The following is a 13,026-nucleotide window of genomic DNA, read 5'->3' as shown; positions in this document are numbered from 1 at the left end:
ATTCTAAACATTGAGTGTGTTGTGAAGTCACGGGGAGAAATGTAGGAAAGCTTCTTGAAGTGGGAGGAGCGTAGCCCTGGGAAGAGGAGGAAGGTGGCACCCAGAATTCTGTGCCTCGTCTTTTGTTCTGGGTAAATGGTCAGCCGCTGTGACGAGCAGACTTCTCATTAAAAGTCCACCGTCTTGTGTATGCTTCCTCCTGGAACCCTGGCGCTGTGTCTGCTCTGGCCTCACCCTGGTTGGGGCCCGTTCAGCCCCCATTGGTTATGTTTCGGTGTAACACGTGCTTCCCCAGCTGGTCAGACATGCGGCCCAGCTCCTTTCCCTGATTCTTACCTCCTCATTTGAGCAATTCAAGAATTAAAACTATATAAAACAGTAAAGACAGGATTCCCTAGTTTGAAATAGGGGACTGTGGTCACCCTGCCTGTTGCCGAGGGGAGGCTGAAGAGAGAGGAGTTCAGACTGAGAATTATATTATAGATAAACATGGATCGTTACTTTTGCAATAATTAAAGTAATGGGACGTGGTATGTGACTTGAAGTGAGTAAGAAAATATATCAATATCTAATTTTATATGTGTATACATACTTGATATACATATATATCAAGTGCTATTAATTTTTATGGGTCTCAAGAGAAAAATTCTGGTTATATATTTTGTTTGAAGTCTGAACGAATAAACACATGTAGTATTTTGTGGTAGAGTCTGTATAGCTAGGTTTGTCTTTTCCGCCCTGGAAGGTATCTCACATTGGAGGGAAACATCTAGCGACCTGTGGTTCTTTAGAGGACTCTCCTGCTTTTAAAGCTGGTCTCTCAGATGCTGTGACAGGTGATGCTGGTCCCTTCTGTGGTCCCATTGCAGTCCCTCCACTCCAGTCACGGTGCTGTCCACCAGGACCAGGCCTGCTACCAGGTGTTCATTTTTTATAGTTAACAGGCCCTCCTGCAGAAAGTTGTCTTTACCCCCGTTTTACAGAGGAAGACAGCGGTGTCCAGAAAAGGTTGAGGAACTGGCCTGAGGTCACCCTTGGTGTGCGCTGGAGTGAGTGGCACTTCCCTCCTGGGCTGCTGACTCCAATGTCTGCTTTGGGCACTATTATGCAGTGTTTACACATCTTAATATGTGATATAAAGGAACTAATGAAAAAAATAGTTTCTTATTTTTCTCCTTGAAAAGTATTAACAGAAGTTTTAATCGTAAAAATATTGATAACATAGAAAAGAAAAAGGTGAACTCATTATTTTTAGTAGGTTCAGATAGTCAGCAAATATGAAAAGAATGTATTTTATGCGCAGCTCTTGCTGTGAGAGCCCGTGAGTAGGTAGTGTGTGTTTTGCGGGTCGTGTGTGTGTCTCCCTTGGTCAGCTTTCCTTTATCCAGTGCTGAATCACATCGCCTTCAGGAGGACAGTGTTCGAATTTATCTTGTCCTCATCACATTGTTGGTTTCAGGTCTAGACTGCTCAGCTGTGGAATGTGGTGCCTTATCTCTTAGTGCCTAAGGTAGAATAGCTTCACACATAGGTTTACCTCTGGTAGAGGGTTTGGAGGTTTTTTCGTGCTGTTAAACCTTCTTTTGTTATTTTAAACTAAAATTGCTCAATCTGAGGTCAGTTGGGTTTTTCTGGTGAGTAGAGGAGAAGGCAATTGCAAGTGTGTAATAAGTGTTAGCAATAGATGCTTGCAGAATCCAAGATCTCCATTGTTTTTCCATGCTTTGATAGGAAGACTTGCCAGTGCCTTTTCTTTTACTATCAGTGTGAGAATGGATATGCTAAGTTTTTGTCCTTCCTTGTGTTTGTGGGCCCTTTACTATTGGTGCTTTTTAATTTGCTGGTCTCCCTCTTACAACGTAATTCCTCACACTTGACGCCATAGCCCAGACACTGGCTCGCATCTGTGCTGCACTGCAGGGCTGCTCCCTCCTTGGAAGGGGCACTGTCTCTTTTAATGCAGCTGCACCAGGTGTTTTTATAAAGCAGCTGCCCACCCACTGCCCAGGCGTGCGGGCGCGCGCGCGCGCTCACACACAGACACACACACACAACTTTGAGGGAATCACTCCTAAGCGCTCGCGGTAGTGCCTCTTCCTCAGGCCCTTTCATTCACGCGCCCATCCAGGTTGTCTCCACTCTGCAACAGGAGGGGGTGTTTGCTGCAGTGATCGCTCACCTAACTGGAACTTAGCTTGCTGTCTGGTCAGCCTACCTGGCGGCCCCCCCCCCCCATATCTGTTCTAGAACACAACCGAAAGTGACAGAACAGGCATGCGGAGCCCAGATGACTGGGCGCTTTCTTTGTTGGAGTCAGAATGTTGCTGCCTGACGTAATGTTCCCTGCGGCTGTCACTTAATTGCAAGGACAGGATGGTAGTTGATGTTCATGATGTTTTCCCTGAGCCATTAAGAAAAGCATCTTTAATGTCCTCAAGATTTCAGGCTTTAGAAAGATTTCCATCCAGATTGGTCTCTTAAAGAAAAAAAAAGATGTATTGCATAAATTATTTCACTTTTACTACCTACTAACTCAGCTGTGCAACAAAAAAGACTCGTTCACTGGGGGTGGGCGCGGGGTAGTGGGGGTCTTAACCCTGCTATTGGTTTTGGCTGTTTCGTTCTTCGTAGAAGTTAAAAGTCTGCACATTCTCTGCTACTGAGGCATAAATTTCTTTAAAGGGAGTGTTGGTGTAGGGTGAGGCAGCTCCAACCTAAGAAAGGCAGAATTCTACACGGAGGTCTTAGTTTTAAACACTTCAGGGAATAGAAGCGTGGTTCTCTGACTAAATCACGAGTCTTGATCTCATAACACTCACATATTCCTGTGGTTTCTCTCTCTCCCTGCTCATCCACAGCCCTGAACGTGGAACGGAGGGAGAGGCAGATGAACAGATCTTGATTATAATAATAAATAGTAGTTACAAGGATAAAGTGCCTGCCTCGCACTGGGTCTGGGCTTGGGAGGAGGAGTGTGATCAGAAAGTGTGTCACTGGTATCCTGTCGCCCTTATTCCTACTCTGGCGTCAGGAGGTGGTTAGGAGACCGAGTTCCTTCCCGAAGTGCTCTAAGCTGTCTCTCTCCCGCGTTAATTACATGGCTCGTGGGGTGCTGTCTGGGTAACACACCCTCTCCCTCTGGTTACATTTTGGATTTTTTTGCGGACATTTCCTGGAAAAGAACACTCATGAGTGGGGTCCGTGGTCTTGGGATTTACAGTGCAGAACCAGATAAGCTGGTCTTTGCCGTTGGGGTGGATGGACGTGGAGCCTTAGAAAGTGGTCAGTGCATCTCCTGGTGCTGAGCTCATGCTGTCCCTCACGTGGTCAGGTCGGTTTCATGTTTGCCCTTTAAAACAAGGACATTATAAGGGGGAATTATAATTGGAATTAAAACATTTTTAAAGACTTAATTTGTAAAGAGCAGTTTTAGGTTCCCAGCAAAATTGAGAGGAAGGTACAGAGATTTCCTCTACAGCCCTGTTCCCACATTTGCATAACCCTCCCCCATTATTAGCACCCCTCCCCCCCACGGTACAGGTGTTGAAGCTGATGAACCTGCACTGACGCGTCGTATTCATTCGCTTTACATTAGGGTTCACTCTCGGTGTTGTACGTTCTGTGAGTTTGGACAACATATGATGACGTAAATCCATCATTGTAGTATTGTATGGAGCATTTTCACTGCCCTGAAAATCCTTTGTGCTCTGTCATCTCCCTTCCCCACTGGAATTTTTAAGTTAAACTGTCAGTGATGTGAGTGAGCCATCTGGGGAGAGAATCGACAGACCAGGTTTGGCTGAGCCACTAAATGGTCTCCTTTCTGCTCCCTGGGTTTACTTTCTCATCTGGAAAATCAACCATTTCGATGAACTGGGCTTGCCTGTTCTTTGAGCTTTCGGACATTTCAGAACATAGCTACATGTTTTTGTGACACACATAATTGACATTTGTTAGAACATGTTTGTTACGAGCCTGACCTTTGCACACCGAAACCCCAGCTAAGACAATGAGTGCATATCTTCATGGTAACAAATACTATGTAGTCCAGAAACGATATGAGAACTTGAATTTGGGCTTTCTCATACAAGCGTGGAGAAGCGGTTTTCAAAATTCAGAATGCATAGGAATCACTAGAGATGGGATTAAAAAGTCATGGATTCCTGCACTCCACTTACAGAAGTCTCACGTTTGGGTCTGAATCATTGGGTTCCCCCCTTCCCCTGGCCTGGCGACGCCTGCACACGTGTCCCTTTCTGGGATTTGGTGAGGATGCTTTCCAGTTCAGATCTCAAGGGGTCCACCTCCTGCCCCCTGCAGTCTCTGGGGCTACCGGGCAGTCCTTGCAGACCCCCTGCGGCCCTCACAGTGGTGTCTTTCTGACGACACCTTTAAAGGCACCTCGTGTCACCCAGAGCCGTTGGCTTCACCCTGTCCTGTTTCCTGAGTGTCCTGCTACAGAGTAGTGTTTTTCTGTCACCATGTAACGCTCCTTCTCGTGGACTGTTTTGCAACCTTCAGCCACCAGCTCCCTGAAGGCAGGGGCGGGGGGGGGGGGTGGGCTCTCCCTTCACCGGTTAAGTGCAGCCCGCCCTCTGCTTACTGAGGTTGGCCTTGATGGGCTTTGCTCTTAAGCAAATAGAAAGCCAACTTCAGGCAGCTAATCTGAAAAGTTTTCTTTCAGATTAAACTCAGCAGAGAGCAAAGGCATTGTGATCACCAATGCTGTGCTCACATACCTTCAGATTCCCTAGAGAATTCCCTTCGGGATGTTCTTTCATTGGCTTTTACTGGTTTCTCATGAGAGAGAAAGGCCAGGGATTGAAAATCAGTTTTTATTATTGGCTACTGCATTGCCATGTTTGGTTATAATCACTTAAGGTATTTAAGCTGCAGAACACTAGCCTTGGCAGCCCCCTCTGGAAGTTGGTTCAGTAGGACACTTGCGGTCCTTTCTCTCTGAAGGTCTACAGCCTGGTGTAGGGAACAGGTCTGCGTGTGAGTCCTGAGCTGGTTAACTTAATCCTCTCCAAGCCTCACTTTTTCCATCTGTAAAACGGGGATAACGGTACCCATGCTGGGTTGTGTGAGGAGTAAAGGATAACGCACACAAAGCTCTTTGTTCACTAAATGTTGCAAGAGTGGGGACATCTTGGTGCCCCGTGTCCTGTCCTCACGGCCTGTCTCCAGGTGTCCTTGCTGGAGTTCAGGCTGTGAGTGCACACACACAAGTTCAGGCTTGTGGAGGCAAGAAAATACCTGTCATCCCTAAGGTGTGTTTCCCTACCGCTCATAGTGTCACAGACTCAAGAGATCCCCTTCTTTGACTTTCCTGCCTGAGTTTCCTCTTGTGGATGAGACCCCGGAATATTTGCCTCCCAGTGAGCATACTTTTTTTTTTTTTTTTTGGTCCAGCAAAGCGCTTGCAACGTTAACAGTTATTCAATAAATATTTGTGGAACAAAGGAAGTTCCAAGAACTGTAGTAAGAAAAGATGAATCATGATCCCTGACCAGAAGAAAATGAAATTAATATTTGCAAACCAGTTAGACACCATGATAATTGAGAAGTGCTGGGTCTGAATTTCAGTTTCCCTAACCTAGACTTTTATGCACTACAAAATATCAAAAATAGTTTTTCTTTCAGGACCAATATTAGGCATATTTTAAGTTTTAGGGGCAATAAGAATGTACCGCTGAACTCTTTGCAAAAGGTTTCTCCCTTCTCAGTTGTTTTCTGGAAAAAAATTTTTTTTAAGGAGTTCACAATTTCAGTCATAGAGATAAAGAGCTTAAATGCTTTGTTTTGCTAATTGGAAGAGTTAAGATAAAAAAGGTTTACTAGTTCCTTTCTTGTTTCTCTGGGTCAGGGATAGGAGGGCTCTGGGTGCCTAAAGGAAGTAACATAAATATCACTGAAATAATGCAAGAGTACAGAAAGGGTACATTACATTGTAGACTTCTTCTGCGTGAAAAAGTAAACATAGAAGTTGTGTTCAGTCATTTCAAACAATCACGAGCACCATCGCAGCGAGCATACTTATTCATCAAATGCATTTTAATGGAGTTATTGGGGTTCTAGGTAAAGATTATGCAGCGTGAGGTAGCTTCCTAGTACTTGGCGATAGTGGAAAATTAGGAAGATAGGAACCTCACCATCTTTTTCGCTTGGGATTTAAAAGCTTCCCTTGAATGCTGTTCCTTCTGCCGTTGGCTCCTCTCTGTGGCTTACAGACAGACTTCATTAGAGGCAGACAGACAGGCTGCCACAGTGTCCGCATCTTAAAACCATGTGGTGGTGTGTGTTTTCCTTTCTTTTCCTTCTTGGAACTTGTGTCATAAATGTAATACGTATTTGCAAATGCAAGGTGGCAGTTTCGACTCAGGAACATGCAGGAGAGTTGACAATTAGGGCATTTTCCTCAGCTTGGACGCCTGCTGAGGGTAGTTTGAGTTTTCCTTTTAGAAAGAGAAACACGCGTTTTCCTCATTTTAAAGACTAGAAAGGAATCAGGTGCCACGAAGTTTGTTCCTTTGCACATGATCACACACATATTAACACTCGGTGCATTCGGCTGGAGCTTTCCTCCTCAGGCTATTTTGTTGGCCCTTTTGGTTCCTTGACCCAAAGATGGCCCAACTCAGCACATAGGCTATGACTTCTGTTAGTTTCACATTTGGAGGTATTCTTTTTTTCTTCTTCTTTAAAAAAAAAATAAAAACAATTAGAGAAGTGCATTATTTTAGCACCCCACTGTATTGGCCAGCCTTTTGAAAATAGAAATGGGCCGACATTGGCTGGGTTTGAGATGGTTGCAGGTGTAACTAGGGAGCAGGGTCAGGGACTCGGCGTGGCTCTCTGGTTGTGGGGAGAGGAAGGCCGTCCCCTGGGTGCTCCCTGGGTGCCAGGGGTGATGTCTGGGTGGAGACGCCGTGCACTTTATTTATAGCCTGCCTTATTCTAGAAGGGGCTTTAGGTCCCTTAGCACACTGGATCCCACAGGAAGCTTGTAGAAGTTATAAGCAGCTTTTCCAAGGAAATTACAGCAGTTGAGGTAGCAGAGGAATGAGAGTCCAAGGCTGCCTAGTCCCAGATTTGTTTCTTCCAGCATGTTGTCTTGATTCTTGGGAGGGAAGCAGAATTCTTAGTTTCCTGATTTAAATTTAAACTCAAATGGACCTAATTCTGAAAGACCTGGTGTGTGTTAGCGAAGGCTACTGCCTTTGCGTGGGCTGTCCTTCAACACAAAAATAATGGTTTGCTGTTAGGTCCTAATTCCATCCTCCCTCGGTGAGGGAGTCTCATTCTACGTGAACAAATAGAGTGAACCCACGACCCTCAGCTGTCACACCATCGTCATACTGCTGAGGCTGAAGGATACACGGTGGCTTTGAGTTCAGGCGTTGAGGGAGAAAAGGAAGATGCCTCTAATTTAGAAACATCTGGGGAGGTTTTTCTATCGGCCTGTGGGTTTTCCTGAGGATCAGATGCTCAGAAGGCCCTCCTTCCTCCCCATCTCACCGACACACTTCTGTCTCACCACCTGCCCTCTTGAAAAGCGGGGAAGCTGGACAACTCTCTGGGCGTTCCCTCTCATCGCTTGGTTCCATCCGCGAGAAGTCTGCTGCGGTAATTTGGACATGACCCCACTGCAGGAAGAGTAACGGGCATTTGTTTTCAGATGTGAGGGCTGACCAGGGGTGAAGGAACTGGTCTTCGTGTCCCTTACGTGGAAAGGCCTGAAGGGTTACTTTGTTCTCTTAAGTTCTCCTCTTTGTTCGTGGATTCTTGGAAGCTATACCTTGGCTTCAGGACTGTGTTGCCCGTCTGTGCTAATAAATCCACCTCCTGCCATCGATGGAGGGAAACAAGGTGCAGCCTTATTTTATCACCAGGGTTGCACTTGACCCTGTGCCATGTGCTGTCCTTTGCCCCTCGGTTGTTCTTACTGACACCCCTGTGACGTGGACAGTGCTGTCACCCCACTGACAGGGGACGAAGGTCCCCGAGTGGAGGAGATGCCGGGTGGGCACAGCCGTGGTGCCCGAGCCGGGCCGGGAGCTCTGTCCTGCAGCTGCAGAGGGTCATCGGCTCCGTGTGTCCGTGTGAGCACAGCTGTGGGTACCGCGCTCAGGACGGTGAGCTTCCAGAGCCTGGAACCCACGGGTGGAAACTTGAAACGAGCGAGTCAGAGGTGGACACATCCACGGACGCTGGCTGTTAGACGGACAGGGAGTAAGTAAACCGTGGCCGTTCGAGTCGGACATGTGGGCCCGGGTGCCGTGAGCAGATGGCTATTTCCTGACACAGCGTTGGTCTCCCCCCCGCCGTCTCCACGGTGGGGCTGTTCCCCGTGCCAGGTGGCCCCTCGGGCCACGTCATGTGCCGAGTGAGGACCGACAGACAGGGTGACGTTCCTTTCAGGATCGTGAGTCACCCAGCTGTGAACAGAGCCGCGGTGCAGGCTGTGCCCTGGGCTCTGGGGATGCAGGGGAGTGTGACGTGGGCTCGAGGGCCAGTGGGCCTGGGGACGCTGGGTGGCTGGAAGGGCATTTGGGGACTGGCATTGGGGCCGGTGACCAGGCAGGAGGCGGGGCTCCTGGGACGGGCCCGCGTGGGACCCCGCACCGCCTGCTGCAGAGGCAGAGCTTCTTCAGATGTCTGACTGTGGATGCCGGGATGGGGCCACCCTTCTGAGCCCGAGGACGGGGGCTCTGCAGGTGGGTGATGCTGGAACGAGGTTCCGGGCCTGTGGGCTTTATTTGCCCTGCTTTCCCCTGTCTAGGCTGTCGCCCAACCCTGCTTGGTGAGCTCCTGGGCCGGCGCTGGACCCCATCCCGCTGTGACCGCAGAGAGTTGAGAGAGAGTTGTAATTCAGTGTCATTTTCATGGAACTGTTTTGTCCAAGTTGTGATTTGAGTCCCTGCCCCAAGCTTTCCAGAATAAGTGGAGAGCTTTCCTCAGGTTTCAGGTTCTAAAGTTCACAGCTCTTTCCATCACGAGGCCACAAGTGAGGCCGGCTCTCGGAGACTGTGGGGACGTGCCTGCTGTTTCACGTTGGCGGCAGCAGGAGCGTATTCCCCAAAGCCCTTGAGGAGCCGGTGCTCACGATGTCAGGGTAGCTCTTTGTTGCTCTCCTGAGATATGCCCAGCAGAGCGTTGCAAGATGGGTAGGGATTAAGTCCCTCCCTCCTGGTCTGGGGGAGGGGACAGGAGAGCTGCATCAGGCTTGTTTGAAATGCTCGTGATATAAATGGATAACAAACGTTTAGGTTCTAGACTGGGAATTACGACACAGCTGTAAGACCGCGCTCTCTCTGTGCCCCCCATCTCTTTGTGTACCCGCTTTATTCCGAGTAATTATGCTCCAGCCTCCCTGCATTGGGATCACAGGAAAGCTTCGAAGAAGACTCTCAGTATAACTTGTAAAATCAAGTAATGGGTATTGGGGGTATATACGAGCGGAAAATGACTGTTACCCATTTTTGACAATAAATGATATCCAGACTTTTTTGGTCATTTCCTTCATGTGGAATGTTGAGAAGGGAAGGCTGGTCAACCTGATGTATGGAAGAAAACATTATTTAAGTTGTTCAGATTGAGAAGTAATGATGCGTAAATGAAGCCCGGGAAAGAAAGAGGGAAGTGATTCTTTATCAAAACTCCTTTGTTCTACTGATGGTTTGGTTTATTAAGTGGGGTTCACGAGTCTTACAAACCAACAGAACCATCCTGTTCTATTGGAGAGCATAGGACTCCCATCATCAGTTTTGGGGAAAAAGTACAGAAGAGGTGACTTGCCGAAACGTCAGCCATTCTGTACTAATGACTGTGCAGAACAGCCGTGCCCATTCTCTTTTCTTTTTTCTGTTTTTCAGGGTCGACATGTTAAAACAGGTCAGCTGGCAGCCATCAAAGTTATGGATGTTACTGAGGTAAGCTTGGGTCACAAGTGTTTTTAAAGAAATCGTTAGATAAAAAACAAGGATCCCCCTGTCTCTCCAGCCCACCATTTAAAAGGAATTGTTGTGTTTGGAGAATCGATCTTAAGCAAATTGCATTCATGTGACACCATGGGTTCAGAAGGGCCAGCAGATGAGCTGGCTGGGGTTGTTGCAGATGGGTCCCAAGTAACTAAGAATCAGTAGCATTTTCTTTAAAAAAAAAAAAAAAAAAAAAAGCACATCTGAGTGATGTCATCCTTGACAATATAATGGACCATAATTGGAAACATCTTCTCTAATGGCAAAGAAAAGATTTGAGAAGGGATCACAGAGGTCACCTGAGTAGGGAGGTTGAGGTTGGTCGGTGGGAAAAGCTTCTCTGGGGTATTAGGGCCACATTTGGGCCATTTCTTTTATTTTTAACATGGGGAAGGAAAACAGATACAGCCAAGTTCCCAGAGGTTTGAAAACAGAAACATCTGCTAGAATGCTGAGCAGATTATTGGCAAAATTTAGTAGCAAAAAATAGTCCTTGAAATGGTCACATGAGGATTTACTGTGTAGCTTTAGATGGGAAAGAGGAGAAATTAACTCTAATGAAAGGTAAGTGTGTGTGAGCCCGTGTGTGTGCGTGTACCTATACTCATGGGTACACATTTAATTAAAAAAAAAATAGCCATGGGTTATAATGAGCCAAATCCATCTTACTTTAAATTATTTTCATCTGAAACTTTATCCGCTCATGGTTGCTTCTAACTTGCCTAATTATGAATAAGATTTACATCATATATCACAGATTCTAGAGTGGGTTAACCAGAAACCGTGAGGATTTGGGATGCCTTTAAATCAAGCCCTGATCTCCTAAGCCTGGGGTCCATGGAGGGCGAAAATGGCTAAACCGGTCTCAGGTGTGCGATTGATCATCTCGAGGGGCGGCTCCCCCACCCTCTTCTCCCCTCGGTCTCTAGTAACACGCTCATCACCAGCATGCATATTGTTTTAGTAAGAGTTAGAAATGTTGTCTCTGGACCACGGGGCAACTGCTAGAAGCTTATACAGATATTTGAAGATGTGACATTTTATGCCGTGACTGCTCTCTTTCCTCTGTCATTTTTTAATAATGGAAAAGTACCATTGCTTGGCTGGCCAGAAGATTCTTGTAACCTCCTGGGCTATTCTGTTGCGTGCTAGTGATCCTGTTGGATTCTTTCCAGTGAAATGCTAATTTTAAGATTACAGAGCAGTGAAGGAGCCGCCAATTCTGACTTCCTGTGACTTAAATACCACAGTCAGTTATTGATAAGTGCCCTGTGCGTGTACCGATCGGGGCCTTTCCCACCGGGCCTCTGTTCACGCTTCCGTACAGGTGGCCGGTGGTATAGTTGGAGCCTGTGTCGTCTGACAGTTATCCGCACCCTCCTGACTCGGTTACTGCCAGACTTGGGGTACTATTTTTAACGTAATCTTTGGGAATTCTATGACGCATTTGCCAGCCCTGAGAGTTGAGGTTCTTTCCTGGCTTCAGCCCATGCTGCCCTGGCTGACACGCTCCTGACATCTCCAAGGGCATCGAAGTGAGCTTGTCAGCTCTGTGGATGTCCTGTGCAACGTATGATCATTGCTTTAAAGTAAAAAGGCACGTTAAATCCTCATTCTTCCCCCACTTAGAGTCATCACTGTTGGTGCCCTGGTGCGTTTCCTCACCATCATCTCTCTGTGAGCACGGCTGTAAAACACGTACCCGTGTGTGTAATAGACACTTTTGGTGAGCTGCATACAAGAGGTGTTTCCTTGCCTGAAAAAAATCAGGCAGTGTTGGACAAGTGCATTTTCAAGATTCCTTTAAAAATAATTACGCAGAACCCCTGTGTTCAGGTAAAATGAAAACCAGACGGTGAGTCTTCAGAACAAAATACAAACCCAATCAGCCATTTACTGTGTTGGCCTCTCAGTACTGTTTCTTGTGTGCCATTTTCATGCAGTGACCTCACTAGAGAGTGACCTTGGTGCTGTAGCTTGGGGCACACTCAGCGCCCCGAGCAAGTGTGATTGCGGGTGGAGAGCTTGTGTAGCCGGGCTCCTGGAGAGCAGGCCTCCCACCCTCCACATCAAGGGCCTGCCCCTCGGCTCTTCTTGCAGAGTTGAGGGCAGTGGCCGGCGTGGGACCTGGGAGCAGGCGGCAGGAGGGAGGATTTGCAGCTGATGTTTCTTGTTGCAGCTCCAGCAGGGGGCGCTGTTGCAGAGGGTTCTGTGGCTGAGAGCGGGGTCCTGCGTGGGTTCAGACTCGACTCAGTTTCATCTCGGGAGCAAAAAGGTGTGGATGCGTATCCTTAGGAAGCATCACAGACTCGTCCTGCTGGTTGAGCCTATTCCTTAGGTGAAATTGAGAGGCAGTTCCCAGGCTACCGGTTATTCCTCAGGTTCCGAAGGCCAGAGGGGAGCAGGTGTGGGGAGGGAGGTGGCCCGGCTGCTCTGCCCCCAGCTGTGAGCTCTCTGCAGCCCTGAATAAACGCACTCCAGGCCGGCTGCCCCGAGTCCGCAGTCACCTGCCGCGCTTGATTATGTGACCCTGGAAAACAAAGCAGACCGAGAATTCACGTTTCACCCTGGGGTGAGGTGCCAGGGGCTGTCTGGGAAACTGAGGGGTCTGGAAAGGGGGCATTTATTTGCTCGAGATGGACAAATGTCTTTATGTTTCTTCTTGGGCTTGAACTATTTTAAGAATCGATTTTCTTTAGGATTTTGAAGGGTTCTTTTTAAAGAAAGCGTGTCACTTATCTGATTGGTGGTGGGAAGGGTTGAAGGACGTGTTCAAACTGGACAAGACCAGGACATGAGATCTATAATGTGTTGTTTTTGTTTTTTAGATAATTATAGATTCACAAGAATTTGCAGGAAAGTATACAGGGAAGCTCCTTGTACCCTGCACCCAGTTTCCCCCAGGGGTAACATCTTGTATAACTGTAATACAGTGTCACAACTGAAGTCCTGCACAAAACAAAGCCAGCTAAGGATTTGACCAGGACTCCAGTGTTTGTTAGATTATAGCAGATATGTCTGCCTGCATGGCTTAGAACCAAGG

General features: G+C 47.4%; 1 protein-coding gene across 50 annotated transcripts in view; it reads left to right on the top strand.

Moving 5' to 3' along the window:
* MAP4K4 (mitogen-activated protein kinase kinase kinase kinase 4) overlaps positions 1-13,026 on the top strand; it is a 175,788-nt gene that overhangs the window by 72,448 nt on the left and 90,314 nt on the right. For all 50 annotated transcript variants that reach the window (XM_089922579.1, XM_089922591.1, XM_089922581.1 and 47 more), the window contains one exon: positions 9,879-9,935. In XM_089922579.1, coding sequence (XP_089778705.1) covers positions 9,879-9,935 — 57 coding nt within the window. The remainder of the gene's footprint in view (positions 1-9,878; positions 9,936-13,026) is intronic.

The sequence above is a fragment of the Delphinapterus leucas genome, chromosome 13 (genome assembly GCF_059928025.1).
Source record: "Delphinapterus leucas isolate spDelLeu-1000000601 "Yukka" chromosome 13, BTC_Dleu_Yukka2, whole genome shotgun sequence".
Taxonomy (NCBI): Eukaryota; Metazoa; Chordata; class Mammalia; order Artiodactyla; family Monodontidae; genus Delphinapterus; species Delphinapterus leucas.
This window is presented reverse-complemented; position numbering and strand designations above follow the sequence as displayed.